This window comes from Haplochromis burtoni, unplaced genomic scaffold (genome assembly GCF_018398535.1).
Source record: "Haplochromis burtoni strain Fernald_Lab_line unplaced genomic scaffold, NCSU_Asbu1 Contig_546, whole genome shotgun sequence".
In the NCBI taxonomy this organism is placed as follows: domain Eukaryota; kingdom Metazoa; phylum Chordata; class Actinopteri; order Cichliformes; family Cichlidae; genus Haplochromis; species Haplochromis burtoni.
Window position 1 is genome coordinate 306,983 of NW_024582907.1, and position 17,180 is coordinate 324,162.

The 17,180-nt window shown below is 40.3% G+C and overlaps 2 protein-coding genes across 2 annotated transcripts; both read right to left on the reverse strand.

The window, feature by feature from the left end:
* Positions 1-1,341: 1,341 nt before the first annotated feature.
* On the reverse strand, positions 1,342-12,081 carry pgap6 (post-glycosylphosphatidylinositol attachment to proteins 6). The gene is made up of 13 exons (XM_005951688.3): positions 11,895-12,081; positions 10,207-10,390; positions 9,910-10,111; positions 9,203-9,330; positions 8,832-9,097; positions 8,161-8,507; positions 7,955-8,051; positions 7,244-7,358; positions 6,880-7,022; positions 4,929-5,107; positions 4,463-4,609; positions 4,238-4,354; positions 1,342-4,149 (listed from the first exon to the last, which is right to left on the reverse strand). The coding sequence occupies exons 1-13, from the start codon at positions 11,959-11,961 to the stop codon at positions 3,826-3,828; spliced, it is 2,316 nt and encodes a 771-aa protein (XP_005951750.2). The 5' UTR covers positions 11,962-12,081; the 3' UTR covers positions 1,342-3,825.
* A 259-nt stretch (positions 12,082-12,340) lies between these two features.
* Positions 12,341-16,424, reverse strand: LOC102305895 (leucine rich adaptor protein 1). The gene is made up of 3 exons (XM_005951689.3): positions 15,788-16,424; positions 15,155-15,327; positions 12,341-14,159 (listed from the first exon to the last, which is right to left on the reverse strand). The coding sequence occupies exons 1-3, from the start codon at positions 15,998-16,000 to the stop codon at positions 13,649-13,651; spliced, it is 897 nt and encodes a 298-aa protein (XP_005951751.1). The 5' UTR covers positions 16,001-16,424; the 3' UTR covers positions 12,341-13,648.
* Positions 16,425-17,180: the final 756 nt, after the last annotated feature.

Genomic DNA, 17,180 nt, shown 5'->3' on the forward strand with positions numbered 1-17,180 from the left:
TTTCTACCACACACTGCTAATCGATTTCATGGTTTAAGTTTTTAAATCCCCAGAAAAAGTAAAGTAAGAAAATAAATAAACAAATGTTCCCACTGAAATTTGTACCTTCGGTCATTTAACCCTTCCTATGGCTACCTGCAGGAGCTCTAAAAGGCTCATTATTTGCATTATTTATTGTAACACTTCTGTTGCTTCTACTTCCTTATAATAATAACTGTTCTGTGCTGGCTCCCTCTACTGGCTGCATGTGACCAAAGCAACATGTTTTCAAGTTTCCTGGAAAAACTACAGCCTGTGATCCTTTGTGGCAGGTGTGATCCCTGAGCTGTGAGCACCCTTTTCCTTCTCAGCACATTTTATCTGAAGTCTGAAGATGTGAAAGTAATGTGTAAAATAAAATCTACACCTTAAGACCCTGCAAACAATCATAGTCTGACTCAGGCTGACTCCAATCACCTTCAGGCCAGTCTGCACTGATGAGTGGAACTAGTCTGATATACAGGACTCAACTCGGCTTGATGCCAAATGCTTGCATTTCAAGCACTGAAGCTATTTTGTGGTTATTACTGGGTTTTGCACATTTATCAAGGTTAATCAATTTGGTATTGCAGATTGCATGCAGTTGCCTAGTTCGGCTGCAGACTGATAGACTGGTTTTGTCTCATTACCGTCTCAATGCACCAAAAGACGCCAACTAACTGTAAGTGGTCACAGACCTGGTCCCCAACTCTGAAGGAACCATTTCATGGGCAACAAAATCACAAACACACAGTTGCAATAATTTTCTGTTGTGCATAACCAAGGTTATCCGTAGTGTGACTGTAGTGTTTCTTTCAGCCTGTGAAAGCTTCATTCAGCTCTATAGATCTGAACCAAGCCTCCAAAGTTTACAGGATTACAGAGAAAAAAAGTTTATATATTACACAAAGTGTAGATTCCACAGTTTTTGAAGTGCAACTCAACAAAAAACAAAACAAAAAAAACCCCCAACCAAAAACAGGCTTTTAAATTCTTCACACTTTTTTCCGAAGGTAGGTCTACACGCTAACCACACCAAAGCAGTTCAGCTTAATGTTTTGATCTCTAAGCTTTGCAGGACCATCAATTTTACTAATGGAGGGAAGCTATTTATGGAAAGGGGGAAATACTTTTTCTTTTTCTCTCTCTCTCTCTCTCACACACACACACACACACACACTTTCAGCATTTTTGAGGATTAGGATAATCTGCTTCCCTCTCTTCCCCATCCCCTCTCTGCTATCCAAGTATAAGTGCTGGCGATGGAGTGTCTTCGCCTTAGGAACAGAAAAGAGCAGCCACATAAAAAGCATTGACAACAAATGAAATTATGTTCTTTACACATGGATTTATTTTTGGTAGGTTAAAATGCTGTTTGGGTTTTTGACAGACTAACAGTACAGGGAAATAAAATCATTTCTGATGCCGAACATTACATTTTTTCCATGTTTACACATTAAGAGAGCAACAGTGTGTTGCGATTGAAGAAATCCTATTCATCCTCCTACTTATTCAACAATGTGATTCGCGCTAATACATGAGAGAAAAAGAGCATTACAACAATAAAAGTAAGGGAATGCAAGAGTGTTAGTAGGAAACATTCAATTTAAACCAAGTGCAAAACCCTTACAGTATGCAACACACTAGACAAAGTGTAAAGTAGTGTGTACATCTTACATAAAACAGTATGGAAAGTATTCAGCAGCCTTATTGGTAGAAGAGACAAAACACACATTCAGGCATACAAAGTACACAAAGAGGCACAAGACTAAATTCTGAATATACATTCAATGAGTTCCACTTTGCACACTATGAACACTGGATTGCTCTGCTATGTAATATCAGTAGCTATATACATTGCATCTAATCATAAGGTGCGTCAGGTGAATACAGGAAGTGGTTTTGGAGTAGAATTTAACGGAATTAGAGCTTAAAAGAAGGACACGGCGTTACTTAGTTCACCAATGATTATGAAAATCAAACGGAATATGGAAACAAAACGGGGCCCTAAGTACGCTGGCTGTGTATTACCGTATCTGAATGTGTAAAACATTTACATGTGAGACCTTTTTTGTATCAGCAAGCAGATCTGTAAACAAAGAAAGAGACTTGCATGGATAACTTCCAGTAAAAGATGCATTTGTTAGTGAACTCAGTTTTATCTGTGAAACTCACATTTATAGTTATGAGCTGTATCCCTAGTTATGTAGCCCATAACTAGGGACGACTTTGGTTATGATTTTAATGACACCAATCCCATTGCCAGGTCTGCTTGTAGGCGACATCCTTTACCAATTTTCTTACTGAATTTGACATATCGTCTGAGGGGAACAATGTAGACCTACACAGGATTTAGCATCAGTAAAGCCGTTTTATTATCACTGTGAATAGTTTTTAGAAACAGAATAGCAAACAGAGCCAGCCATGTGACTGGTGTGGAAAAGTTCCACTGCCAAAAGTCTGACATCATTGTTTTGCAATGTGCACCTGTCAGAAAAATATGCGAGCAACGATAAAAGAATAAAAAGGGGAGTCTTCTGTGCTGTTACCGTGGTTACAGCAAGCACTAAAAATGACAGTGTGGTCTGCTCTCCGTTTATATCACTTTATAATCTAAGTTAAACTGGTAGATTCATTAGGAGAGGAGTTCTGTGTAAACTCAAACATGTGTGCAACTACAAAGTTGTGCGCAAGTCTTTTTCATTAGTTCACAAAAATAACACACTCGGCTATAAACATCCTTAAGGGTAGAAATGTTCAGATACACGTTACACATTTGAACATTCAGATATAGTGATGTAAAGCTACAATGCTAACATTTACTACATTGCTTTACACTTACATTTCCCCACCTGTTTATATCATCTAACTCAAAGTCTGTTGGGGTGACGGCAAAGCCGATAAGGGTCAAGACAGTTTTTGTTTGGACAAAAACTTAAGTGCAAGTTAAAAAGGAATCACACTGACTTTATACATTAAAGTTTGTTTACAGTACCATATTATATATTTGTGTATGGAGTCAAAGATAATCTCTTTACTGGGACAACTGACTGTGCAAGTGTTGCATTGCATTGTGGGTAGTGTAGGTGCTAGAAAGAAGAACGGGCAAATGAAAAGATGCTGTTACCTGTGGTTTTAGCTGTGGTCATTTTGATACTATAAAACTGTCAATTGTGAGTCCAACGCCCTTTAGGAGACTGAATTGAACATTAAGGCATGAAAAATGTAATAAGCAGACTTTGGCAAAGGTGTTGTTTTGTTTTAAATGGTCTAATAAATTTGTCTTCTTGCGAATTGCACTTGGACAACTGCACAATAGAGCGTAGCAGCCGTGAAAAAAAGCTAGCATTAAAACTACCTGTTAGTTAAAGATCAAGCATGTGTCAAATGGATCTAAACATAGTCGTGTCAATAGACTAAATATAAAGACTTAAAAGAGTTCTTTATAAATATTTCAAACATTAATGTCCTACACTAGTGAAACATACGCAAAGCACATAAACTCCTGGGCATAAAGTCTAAGGTTTTGTTGCTCAACCCTACATTAAGCTGGTGCAATGAACCGCTGATCAAATAGTCCACTGTGGAGGTTTCAAATGTGTTTGTGCATGTTTTGTTTAAGACTTAATTTAATGCAATTATGAGTAAGAAACCTGCGGACCCAAGAGAATATAGGTCCACTTTGATTTTTAAAATACATTGCTTGGAAACTTTTTTGTAAAATGTCAACACCAGCAGGGATCAGATGCTCGTGTAAGTCTAAGGGTGTCAAACAGCCACTACCTAGACATAACATCTCCTGACCTACTATGTGACAGTGTAGAGTTCATCTTTGCTGCCTTCACAGAGAGTGTATCCACAAACCCGGGGTCTCCAGCTCCAGTTCAGGGTCCAGCCACTACTCCAGCCAAACTTCTCCCTGTTTTTCTTCTTTGGTGGCAGCAGTAACACAACGCAGCTCGCCACCAGGATGTGCCACAGCGAGTGTGTGTAATAGTAGTTGTCCTCTGTCTCAGCAAAAGTGTACAAACACAGGCCGATTAAGGCGCACAACACCCCCGGGATCAGGTAGAAGACCCAACGCCTCCAAGAGGGCGGGTAACAATGTCGTCGATGGACCCCTTTGCGCACCTGTAAACAGAAAAGAAGAGGAAAAACTGCTTTATTACTGTCCAAAATATAATCAACATCTGCAACAGATGGAAAATGCGTCTCTTACCCAGGCAATGACCATGATCAGTATGGCACAGAGGATGGGGCCCAGCAGGTTCCACAGGCCCGTGCGGTCCAGTTGCATTGACATGGCTATCAGCAGAGTCCCGAGCATGAACAGAGTCTACACACACAAAGGGGCGAGAAAAACCCACACAGCCTTTTAAAACATACCAATCCTTAGCAGAGTGTGTCAACAGTATGAAAGAAGAGGCAGGAATCAGCATCTTACATATTTGAATGCGTTTCTGATGCGAGCCATGCACAGGATGGTGACCCAGAAGGAGCAGATGGATCCTAGGAAGTCACAGTACTGCAGAGTATTATACTCCATTATACACATTACTGCAATGCCCGGCTGGTCACAAGCATGGTAGAACTACAAACAAGAGGGAAACAATGACAGTAAGGGCAGATATCACCGTTTAAACTAAGATTAGTATTATTTGCTGATGCTCATCTTGGTTTTTTTATTACTATTTTTGCATCATCTTTATTGGTGACAAGTTTACTGAATATCTCAGTACCACCTACAAACTATGTAAGAATAGTCCAGAAACAGGAAAGCTCACAGTCTCCTCTCTTACACAAACCCACACAATAACAATCGACTCTTAAACCTATTTATGTATCAGAAACACACTCGTAAGTATGTCTACATGTATAAAAAGGTACATGCATGTTCCTGAATGTTTTACCGTGGAGAAAAACATGCTGAAGAGGTAGACAGAGGCCTCGGTGATGTAACCGTGTTTGACTGCAACCACGATGGCAGGCAGGAAAGCCAAGTTGCTGAGCGTGAGCAACAGAGTTGCTAACAACTGGTGACTATACGACTGAGCTGTTGAATCATCTGTGCAGCCCCAACCACTCCAACCTGCACACAGTGAAAATAAATAAATGCATGACTGTAATTTTTTAAGGAGGAGATCTCGAAAAATTTTAATATTAGTGAAATATAAGCTGCAGTGACACAAGTTGATTCTGTTCACTCATCCAAGTGACTTCTTCAGTCTGAGCTGACTGCAGGTTTCCACACCCTTATACACACTACATTTGCACAATGACTGAGACTAACACCACCGATGAACAACAGGCTGTGAGGTCAGTTTCTGGATCACTTATATACAAATTATCACGACCATAGATCAACAACCACTAATCAGTGACAATGTTCTTCTGCTTCCCAGGCTGCTGTATCTGTGGGGATGGTGTTGGGTCTGTGTTGTTGCATCCTAATGACAGCCAGTTTATGTTCCAGTGGATGATGAGAGTCAAACATTAAATGCTGATCCATATGTGTAGGTTTACATCAACTTTTAAATGTCCCCAATGAAATCTCACAGCCTAAGAAGGCTACCCTGCCACTTTCATATCCTCCCTGGCGAACTTGATGTGTTGGTCCACCGAGTTAATGTGATCAGCGAATTGTGGCACATCTTAAGGTGTCATCAACATACCTGAACCAATGACTTGGTGGTGTTCCAGGGTAGGATAACAAAGCCCTATTTTCCACTTCTTCCATGTAAAAGTTGGCCACAATGGGTGAAACTGGGCAACCCATGGCACACCCATGTTTCTACCTGTAGTACTGACTCTTATATGTGAAATAGGTGGAATTAAAACACAGTTCCAAAAGCAAACACACGTGGTCGGTGCTGAGAGTGGTCCTGTTGCTGAGGTTGGGGTCATCCTGTAATCACTTATGAATTACCTCCACTTCTTCAGTGAGCGGTGACAGTATTTTCTCACGATAGTCTTCTGCTTTAGCAAAACTGTCCACCTACCCTTGAGACGATGATGTTGTTGATGTCATTACTAAGCGATATGAGTGCCTTCCTCTCCTCTGTGCTGATTTTGGATGGTGGGGGATTTGCGTTGCTGAGACCAGCCAAAACTTTAGTCCGTAGCTGCTCTGCTTCCACGTCTGCAATGTTGTTGTTTAGAATGGCTGTGATCAGTCCACTAGCGGGATTTCTCTCTGCATCACAGCAAAAGATCAACCCTTTTGGAAGGATGTTTTTCTCTGCTTGAATGAGTTGTCTGTCAGACAAATTTGTTCACCCACTTGTCCACATCCTCAGTGTGGCGTCCTCCTCTCTTCTGGCCACTGAGGACACTCTCCGTATTTTGCTCTGGTTTCCGACACACAACAAAAAGGTCAAACGTCCTTTGTTGCCTGGTCTCAGACTTTTCATGCTGTCAGTGAATTCAAACACCTTTTGAAGGATTTTCTTATCTAGAAGCATTGCAAGTCTCTATCGGATCTGCTCTTCTGTTGATTTTAGCACATCAACGGTAAAAATTTGTTTGTCTCACCCATTCATTGAGCAGCTGACTCTGTGCTTTCTGGAGGATTTTCAGTCAAATTGCTCAAAACTGAATTGCTGAAAAACAGTACCTTAAGAAATTTACTGTTTATAAGATTGGGGAAACCTGTAGTCAGCTGAGACTGAAGAAGTCACTTGGATGAGTGACGAAACTGAAAACGTCCAGATGAACAGAATCGACTTTTTGGGATTTCCTTACCTGGATGACTGAACATGCAGCAAGACATAGGTTAATATTTTTAGTGCTTCTACTACAACTTTAACAAGGCCTTTTCTTAGGGGAGACGGACTGTGTGTGCCTGTGTGTGTGTGGGCGTACCAGCCTTGCATACACATCCAGCGTACAGGTAGCTGTAAGATCTCAGAAGTCTACATTCACCGTATAACCCACAGTCCTCTACACAGGCACTGAGGAACACCTCTGGGGTCACAGACACCACTGATGCGTTACCACAGTTACTGCTGCAAGAAAAAGCACAAACACATGCATGTAATATTATACATACATTACACACACACACAAAGTATGAATAAATGAATGACACCTCATTTCATCAAATTTCAAACTTCTAAAATGTAAGATTTGGTACATATTTAGTGTACATTTCAAAAATATCTGAAGCACGAAAAGTTGAATAACTGAACGCAGTCTGCTACTGCTGTGTGTGTGTGTGTGTACTTACCTGTTGCATATAAGCTGCAGGGTGAGGTACCACGTTGCTGACTGAGGAAAAGGCAGCCTGACCACAGCTTTAGGAACGCTGGCATTCACAGCAACACCATAACCTCCAAATAAATCTGTCATCAAATCAACAACATACTGTTTTGTCTACAGGACACATTGTCATCTAAAAATCAGACCCACTGTGAATTCTGAAATTTATACCTTTTTGTGTTAGATTTTGTTTGAAATGATAAAAGAACTGGTATTGCATAGAACTTTTCAACAGTACTCAAATTACTTCCTAGTCATTCACCCAATAACAAAACTGCTTTTTTTTCTCTATACCTAAGAATCTTAGGCAGCTCAGGATTCAGTACCTTGCACAAGGGCACCTTGACTTGCACCATGTAATCAAACCACCAAACTTCTGATAGGAAGATGACCTATTCTACCTCCTGAGCCACAGCTATGACAAATGGATGAAACACTTTTAAGAGATCCCATAAAGCTACACTAAATAAGCCATGATAACAAAGTGAATTGTAATAGAAAACCACTTGAACTTTATGTAAAAACAATTTAAACAGAAAAATTTTCAGCTGATTTATAATCTATCTACAAAAATTAAGACATTTGTATGCAATTCTTCATCAAAGCGTTCTGATCAATTAGGCATAAGCAATGTTTTCTGGTGTTTGATGTGTGTGAATTTGAATCAGTGCTACTGTACCTGTGCGACACGACTGAGAGTGGTTCAGTTCAAGGACTGGAGTCCAGGGAGAGAGACATGCAACCACACTGCTGCTGTTTCCCAATGTCATGTTAGTCTACAAAAAACACAACACAGACGCATGTATCAACGCAAATCTCCACAGAAGCTCAACTCTGTGACTTTCCAATCTGTCTATGCAAGTACAGCGATTCAATGTTACTCACAGAGTTGAGTGTGAGCTGCACGTTGAGTGTGCCACCACTGGCGTGCGCGTGCAGGGGGTATGTGAGCAGCGTGGGGTGTGTATTTGTAACGCTAACATTGGCTCCACCAACGGGGGTGAATCGCAGTGACAGGACATCCACCTCCTCATACAGCACAGGGATGCTCCACACACACGCTGACCCCAGCAACTGTGACATCCATGAAAACGATTTATTGCTGAAGACACCTGTGTCTGCAAGCACTGAACTGTTGCTTGATGATGAGGAGTTGCTATAACTGCTGTTGCCGTGGAGCTTAAAGATCTCATCATCTGCTTTGAGGCCAAGACTTTTTGGCTTACATCCCACTGAAGCAAAATGGATACACAAGAAAATGTGTTAGAACAGAAATACAGGTTGTGTCTGGAATCATGCACTCATTCAGCACTTCTTACTCACTGTCAAAGTGGAAGCGAAAAGAAATGTGGGTTTATTTTTTGACAGGATTCTTTTTTTCTTTTCATTCATGATGATGCAATGAGAGAGTGACCATATTTTAGACTATTTTTCTTAAGGTACTGGTGGATGTTTTGGGCCCACAGCGTAGTTTATATATTGTATTGAGTAAAGAGTGATTTCAAACACAGGTGTAATGTGTGTACATACTTCAGTGTACATATTTCTGAATTCACCTGTGTAGTTTGAGACAACGCTGAAGGTAACAGTACGGTTGGCTCGGGTGCTCTCAATAACAACTCGTATCCAGGTGTCCCAAGGTGGATTAGAGAGAGCTGCAGAGCAGCTAAACCCTGAGCAGTTCATTGTTATTGGGCCCTGCTGCAGAGAAGCTGAGCCAAGCCTGAGGACCAGGAAACAGTTTCCCATCTCCGTTCCCTCCTCTGATGAACAGCCAGCCACAGAAACCGAAAGGGAAGAGGCAAACTCAGGAACATACAATCTAAGAGCAAGAGAACAAAATACACACACTTACGGTCTTCTGACTGATGCAAGGAAAAAATGTGCAAAGACTGGAAATACAGGAAATAAAACATGCACTTCTTACTTAAGGCGTGCAGGTCTGTCAGGGGCTGCAGTTTGTGTCAGGAATATGCCGTTCTGCAAAACAGGTGTGTCCACTGCTCTCCTAACTGACAATTGAGGCTGGAAGAAATAGGAGCAGGAAGGAAAACCCTAACAGATAAGGACAGACAACAAAGGTCTATAAATAAAGACATTGTGTTGCACACTTCTTCTTACACAGATGGACGCCATTCAGAGTCTGAATAAGTGAATAAGAGGAGGTGATTACAGGAGAACAATAGGAAACTAATGCACACCAACACAATGCAGAGATTTAAGATAAAATGTAAACAGATCAAATGATAAGTAAGAAAACTCTTTTGCAGGAGGAACAGAGCCAAAGAACGTGGTTCAGCCGGTTTAGCATGAAAAAACAAAACCAAAAACCTGCTCCCATATATCAAGTTAGAGTGATAAAGGAAATTGTGAGTACCTGTGTAACATGACCAGAATACTAACAATGTACATTGCCTGCCCCCCTCACCCTCATGCAAGTACAAAGGTTACATAATTGTTAAAATTAGATGACAATTTGAAACAGCCAAGAAAATTTAAACCAGTTCTTTCTTCCATATACTCCTGGTAACGTCACAGAAATTTTAATGCACTGGATCAGGGAAGAAAAATTGTGGCTAACCTAACTGTGGCATCAGCAGCAGCAACATGCACCATATGCTGCTCTATACCAACCTTCTGTTCAATGCGGCCATCATCTTCAGGCAAGTGAGCAGCAACATACCAATCACCTGGGGCAGGGTCAGAGAGGTTAAAAGTTGTGGAGTTCTCTGAGATTACAGGTAAAGTCAGAGACAAACAGGGGGTCCACAGTGTCGTATTGGGAAACTCCTGCCCTGTGGGGTTTATAACAGGAGGGGCACCCCATCGAATATAGCTGCAAAATGGTTATAACATAAGGTTAGATTAGGGGGGATAAAATACATTATAAGGAGTCTCAAAAGGTCATTATTAATAAACTTCATAGCTTACATAGTGACATTATGCCTCCCGCAGTGGAAACTGTGGCCCTTTGTCACAGAAAAGAGCCAGCGAGCGATGGCGGTTTCCTCCGGTATGTGAAACCTCTGCAGCCTCGCATTCCCGTACCAGCCATACTTTGATAATTTCTGGGCAGGTTTGGATGACAGCTCTGACACAAATGTCACCTGCCCATCTGCAGGAAAAATAGTAAGACAGTCTTTCACCTTATCATCTTGGAGTTTCTCTCAAAACATGGAGACGCACACTAAAGCGGTGGCATTCCGTCAGGACAAGCAAGGCAAGCAGTGCTCCCCTTGTCCAATCAAGAATAGGCATATTTAAAATCTACCAATGACAATTATCTCTCCCCTTTCATCTCAAACAGTGCTGTCAAAAAGCTCTTCACGTGTGTGCATCCATCCTTTACATTACATCTTGTGGCTGCACTTAACAATTACAGGTGCGCTTGTTTTGTGTTCTTAGGAAACTGTAGCTGTCTCCATTTTATGCGAGTCCCTGTTCCCCACTAACAGTGACTGGAGCTGGACAAGCTGAGAGGCCAGCAGCCTTTTTTATAGTCATTTGCACATAACACATTATGGATAAATCTCTGGTCTTTGACTCTAAACTTAAGGGAGACCAGCATCTAACTGCTACTGGCCCAGCTTTCACTGCTCTGAGACCAGTTACGATATGCTTTTTGTGTGGCAACACAGCTGGCACGGGCAAGTAAACAGGCTTCAGTGATGTAGCATCATAACAGATAAGTTTTGTTCTCTTAGGAACCTTGGCCAACATGTGGGATGTAGAGAAAATGGAGTGTTATTCATTAATAACTCCTTATTAATAACTCCTATAGCACAGTGGCAAGGAAAGCTTTCATAATAGAGCACTGATGGCAGTTCTGACCACGTCCAGTATAACAAAACAGGCAAATTAACCAGGTTGCGCCAGCACTTTAGCATAAAACACCTGGCTGACTGACTGAATGTCATTAGTTTAACCAGCAAAACGCCTTCATCTTTAATTAGGATTTTTAATCCCCTCTGCAGACATTGGCAGTTAGTCGTGTCACACGCTGCTTAAGGCTTTTAAGTTAGCTGGGTTATTTTTGTCATTAATATATTTAAATATACATTTTTAATCTTGAGAAGTAGACATACATTTCTGAGCTCATGATCTACTGTTCTTACTCATACTACCAAGATATGAGGCAGTATAAGGAAGGGGTTTTGTGTGTTTACTTGTTTTTTGTTTATTAAGAGTGTGTGTGTCTTGGGGTGGGGTGAGGAGTAGGTTGTCGTTGTTGACCTTATATAAAAAATAAATTACACTATATAGATAGCTATACATTTCCAATGAGAAATATTTACATATTTACATTCTTGGGAGAAAGGAAATGCATACAGGACACTTGACAAGATAAGACTAAAAACAAACAAACAAACAAAACAAAACAAAAACAATGAGGGCTAAACATGTCTATACACCAGTAGAAACAAAGTGATTTCTTTGACCAGGGTAAATAACCAGTTAGTAGCATCGTTGCATAGATATACTGTGAGCTCACTGACTAGCGCTGGCAGCTCAGTGCGTCTCTCATGTGTTTTCACGAGTTAACTTCAAGCCAGCCATGACCGCTAGCAAAAGTGCTAATACGTCGGACTTTGTGTGTGACCTCTGCCCGAAACACTTACCGTCGTCTCCTGATGTCCAATCCGTCAGGGCAACGAAAAGGAGACTACATAGAAACCAAACTTTCATGTTTCCTTCCCAACTATCCGAGTCGCTACATCTTCCGTATCCACCTGCACTTGCAAATTTACCTTCCCCGAGAAGACATCCCTACGTTTTGAAACACTTCCTGTTTTCTCTACATGACGTCACGTTGCGTTTACGTCCTATCGGAAAGGATAACACACACACACATACTATGTAAGGCTTTTGTATTTCCCTCGCAATTTCATTAGTTTTTAGAGACAATATGTAAATATAAAAAAGGACAAAATCAGATTTTTGCTAATAAAGCAAAAAAAAATAAAAAATTAAAATAATCAATTGTGGATTTGCGTTAACACGTATTACACCACTAACAATGGACATATGATTATCACGATAAATTAAAGAAAAACAAATAAAAAGACTACTGACTTACTTGTGGTTCCCAGGATATTCAAAAGTAGAATGGAAGTCAGAGCCTTCAGTTTTTAGGCTTAAAACTTAATCCCTGCCTCTGCTCCACAGTATGTCTTTTGCCCCACCTTTCTCGCGTTAACCTCCAACTGGCTGCCTCTGCCCAAGCCTGGTTTCTTCCTGTTCCTGTTGTTCTTTAAAATATGCTGAGGTTAAACAAATTGATTAAAATAGTAAGAGGGATATAGCAAAATAAAAAAGTGGATTTCTAACCTATATGAACTGTTACCTTTGGCAATTAAAATTAGTCTTTTTGTAGCCACCTTTTCCACAACCAAGTTTACATTTAGTCTCAGGACAGGTGTAATTTGTGCAGGCGGGACCAAAAAATTCCTGTGATCCTAGATTGTCCCGGCTCTGTTATGCTGTGATGGCATTTTGTGAGTAGATTGGATTGGTTGATAGGGGTGGATCACTGCAGATCACTGTGAAAGACCACCTGCCCTTAACCTTTGCAGAAACATGTCCTGATGGCAGTGAGCTCCTGGATGAAAATGCCTCCATCTGCTGGGCAAAAACGTGTCCCTGAATGGTTTGGTGACTTTGAAAGTGATGTCAAACAGGCCTCAGCTTTAGCAGTCACCAAATCCAAACTCACCGCAGTACCTATGGGAGTTCTTTTAACAAGTTAGACGATGCTTTTTACCTTAAAAAAAAATGTATTCCCCAACTATATAAGGACACAACAGTTATTTCACCAATAATGACATTTAACATTCAGGCTTTTCTTCTAAGAAACAAACAAGAGTACCAATAAATTACTTTTATTGTCTTGGCAATTATATATAAAAAAGATATATTAGGCTCATAAATACAAAAAGCCTTACTCTAAATTGAAAAAAAGAAAATAAATAACCTTCTGCTATTTTTCCCCTATCTTCAAGAGATTTAGGAAAGAAAGCACAGTGTCCATAAAATCCAAGATAAGAAAACTGCTAAGCAAAGTTACTTAAACAAATACAAAACATAAGACCCGATGGTTACACAACAAAGACACGAAATCTGATGCTCAGATCTCATTCAGGTGTTTGAAACCTTCATCACATCATTCATTTCTAATTATTTAATATTTATAACAAATGATTTAAAAATATCAAGTCAAACACACAGAGTATATAGTGACACACAGAGAAACTTCACATTAGTCAGTGGCTTTAATCTTATTCTAAAAAATGTGCCAAAGTGCCTTTACGTCTCAGATCACTAGTTGAAAAGCTTTAAAGCAAAGATCATAAATCAAAGTTGTGTTCAGAGGTCGTCATACATATGTCACATCATCTTCTGATTCCACCCAGGACCACCGGGCATCATAGCCTAGAAAAACTTCCTCCTCACTGGTTTCACTGTCTTCCTTTTCTATAATATTGGTGTGAGATGCTGTGAAACTCTCCTGAGGTTGGTGTAATGTCTGTGTCTCTCGTGGAAGTGGAGCGGGGTCAAAAGTCTCCACGTCCAAGCTTTTTCTTGGTTTGAAAGATCTAAGCAAAACTCTTCTGATGGTGTCGCCACGATTTTTTACTTTTGGCGCTAAATACGTTAGAAAAACGTCCTGTGGTTGTTCATCATTCAATCCACTGGCTGGACTAAATGATGTCTGACCAAAACTTCCAGGAGCAGAATGATTGATCAAAAATTCGGAGCCGGAAGGACTCTGAGATGTTCCTTCACTAGAGTCGGAACTGAGAATGTCAGCATAGCTTTTAGGGTTTGAATTCTCTGAATTCTCACCCATTATTTCAGTCAGTTCCTCAGGGTAGTCTGGGTTTTCTCTGTGGGAAAAGAAACAGAAATGCATCAGTCACAGGCAGGATTTAAGTTCATTTCTCTCAAGGAAAGTCTATTCTGATGGGTCAGAGTTAATCAGCAACACATCATTTTTGACCTCTTCTGCAAAGGCCTGAAAATCATGGCCAGCATTTTATGTGCCAATTTTGTGATTTATGTCTTTCCAGTTGAGTTTTTTAATTTGCCACAAAGGTCCTTGGCTATCCTTTGATCTACAACTTCTCCATTTAACCGCTTTTAGAAAATCTTGCATTATTTTGCCAACATGCTGTAGGCTACTAAATTTAGGAAACTGCCGCTTGTGTATACTTGCAGGGATGCAAGAAAATTCTAGTTCAAGAGCTTTACCTTACTCCTAGTGTATCCTCTTAGCAGCTGTACGCATATTTAACATCGTCATTTAATCTTCAAAAGACTAAATAGGTAACACGCTGGGTGACCAGAACACAATAAATTAAATGTGGGGCAAAAAATATGTTTGTGTGGGACACATTAGTAACACTGACACATAGTTTTAAAATAAAACATGTCAAAGGTATGCAGATTAAACATTGGTAAAACAAATAACCTGTAAGAGTAAATGGAAGGGTTTTTTTTAAACACCTTCATCCCAACAGTCTTTTTTGAAAACATTAAAGCTGTTAAAGTTGCATGCTTGCAGCAATCACAATAAAAACGTTTATAATATATATATATATATATAGTATATTTATATATATTATATATATATATATATCCCGATGATTAATACTATATGTATGTATATATATATGATATATGTATATATATATATATATATATATATATATATGTATACATGTATGTATGTATGTATGTATGTATATATATATATATATATATTATATATATATAGTATATACACTGTATGTATTGTGTTCTCTTTTGCACACTAAAATGTGAGACATTGCCTTAGTATGTGGGGCATGGAGACAAGAGAGTGGGACACCTGGTTACCCACCTGCAAGAAGACATCAAAGGCCCATTCTCCAGGCTGCTCAGGCTTCCTGTTAAACTGCTGCCACGACTGGTTAAAGGGCCCCTATCCTCCAGTAGCCAGCGCATGGTCTCGATCCCTTCGTTCAAAGCCACCAGTTGCCGTAGGATCCTTACATCGGCAGAACGGAGCCATCTCTGATTAAATGCCACAGAGTTAGTGAGTGTTAAGGTGTAACTGAAGAAACAGGTGTGTGTGTGTGTACTATGAACTTCTCCACTCCTTCCACCCCACTATCATGCTCACTTTAATTGCATTAGAGCGGAACAAAGGTGGTGGGAGTCAACATAGGAATCTGTTGTCAGAATGTGGCACTGACAGGTGTGGTGAGAACACAGGTAAGAGTGGCTGTCATAAGAAATAAACTGCTGCCTGTGAAGTGGCTCAGAATGGCACTTCATACATGTCACAGTGATTGCTAAACAAGTTGTACAGGTTGTAGCTTAGCTTTGGCCAAGCAAGGAAAAATACACAGGTAATGGTGAGTCACTAAAACGCATGATGGAAACTCCATTTGGAATCTTTTCTATAAATATACCTGTATCATATAATACACACACAGAGGAAATAATTATTAGTGAGCACAGAAATGTTTACCAGCTCTTTTTTTAAGTTGTTAATTTTGTCAGATAAAGCCTCGGGGAAATCAGCGCTGTGGTTTTCCCTGCCGCTCACTTCAGACCTCCGGCCACCTTCACAATTTGGAGCATCTCTCATCCAGGTCAGAAGACTTTCCGGTGTCTTCATCCCGATCTTATTTTCCAGCTCTGTTAGATCCGGGGAGTAATCCCTGAATAACCCCTCTGCCATCCCGATCGCTGGTTTTGGATGGGAAGGAACACTTAAGCGTAAATTCCCTTTAAACCTCACACACGCGCAAACCAGCCCGCACTTGTCGACTTACAGCACAGTCCGAGGGTTATATTCCTGAACGCTTCACAGTTCAGCATGATCGCGACTGGAAAACAAACAAACAAACAAAAACTTGTCACGGGAGCGCAGAAAAATCTACGAAAACGCTGGAAGTATGAACGAACAAACCAAGTGCGGCAGCTGACTGCCGTCACCATTCACAGCCTATTACAGAGGTATGCAGCCCGGAACATGACGGCGGAAAGTGGAAATGCCCTTTGTGCATTCCTCAAACAATGGCAGGAATTTCACACTGACAAGCTTCAGAAACACCTGCGAGCACCGAGCTGCGGAGACCAGAGCGTGCCGGATACCCTGTAAAGATATGGGATCACGTGACTGACTTTACTGGCATTTTTAAAATCTAATCACACACACACACACACACACACACACACACACACACACTTCCAGGTTGAGTTTTAAATGGGTTGAATGTATTTTACCTGTTATTCCAGATTACTCGTAAACAGAGTGCGGTCTGGTTTCGCTTTCTTTTCAGCCTTCAGGTATTCAAACTTGACTGTAGTCCATCTGTGGGAAATTCCACTGACTAGTTTTCCCAGTACACAGTGCACACCAGAACGACACAATACTTCAGTAATCCCAGAGCAAATTATGTGGTCACACGTGCTCCAAGACAGTAAGTACCATATTAAATAATACAATATATTACAAAATAGCTCTAATATAGAAATATCCCCGATATGTCACACACAAAATATAAAATGTAAAGTTAAAAACAGAAAGATAACCACAGGCAGGAATGATTTCCTGTGTTTTTAAGATAAGATAGAAATAAGATAAGACTTTATTGATCCCACAACGGGGAAATTTTTGCGTCACCTCAGCTCAGGTACAGATATATGAAGGAAATACAAAAATACAATTAAGTACAATCAATGAAAAAAAGTAAGATAATACACTTTTCAGTGGTGCATTTGGTTAATCTCAGTATACATAGGACAAAAACAGTTCATGAGCTCAAAGGAAGTGTCTGAAGACCTTGCCAGCTTAGATTATGGTATGAAACCAGTGAAAGCTGGTTAAGTAGTGAAGTATAAAATGATAAACCTTT

What these genes read in the sequence shown, in the direction of transcription:
- pgap6 (XM_005951688.3), bottom strand. Translation starts at nt 11,961, where the DNA reads ATGAAAGTTTGGTTTCTATGTAGTCTCCTTTTCGTTGCCCTGACGGAT. An exon ending in TTGGACATCAGGAGACGACG is followed by an intron (nt 10,391 to 11,894) that starts GTAAGTGTTTCG and finishes TTTTTCCTGCAG; the next exon opens with ATGGGCAGGTGACATTTGTG. An exon ending in TCAGCATGTTTTTCTCCACG is followed by an intron (nt 4,610 to 4,928) that starts GTAAAACATTCA and finishes TCTTGTTTGTAG; the next exon opens with TTCTACCATGCTTGTGACCA.
- LOC102305895 (XM_005951689.3), bottom strand. Translation starts at nt 16,000, where the DNA reads ATGGCAGAGGGGTTATTCAGGGATTACTCCCCGGATCTAACAGAGCTG. An exon ending in ACAACTTAAAAAAAGAGCTG is followed by an intron (nt 15,328 to 15,787) that starts GTAAACATTTCT and finishes GCATTTAATCAG; the next exon opens with AGATGGCTCCGTTCTGCCGA. An exon ending in CCTTTGATGTCTTCTTGCAG is followed by an intron (nt 14,160 to 15,154) that starts GTGGGTAACCAG and finishes CTTTTCCCACAG; the next exon opens with AGAAAACCCAGACTACCCTG.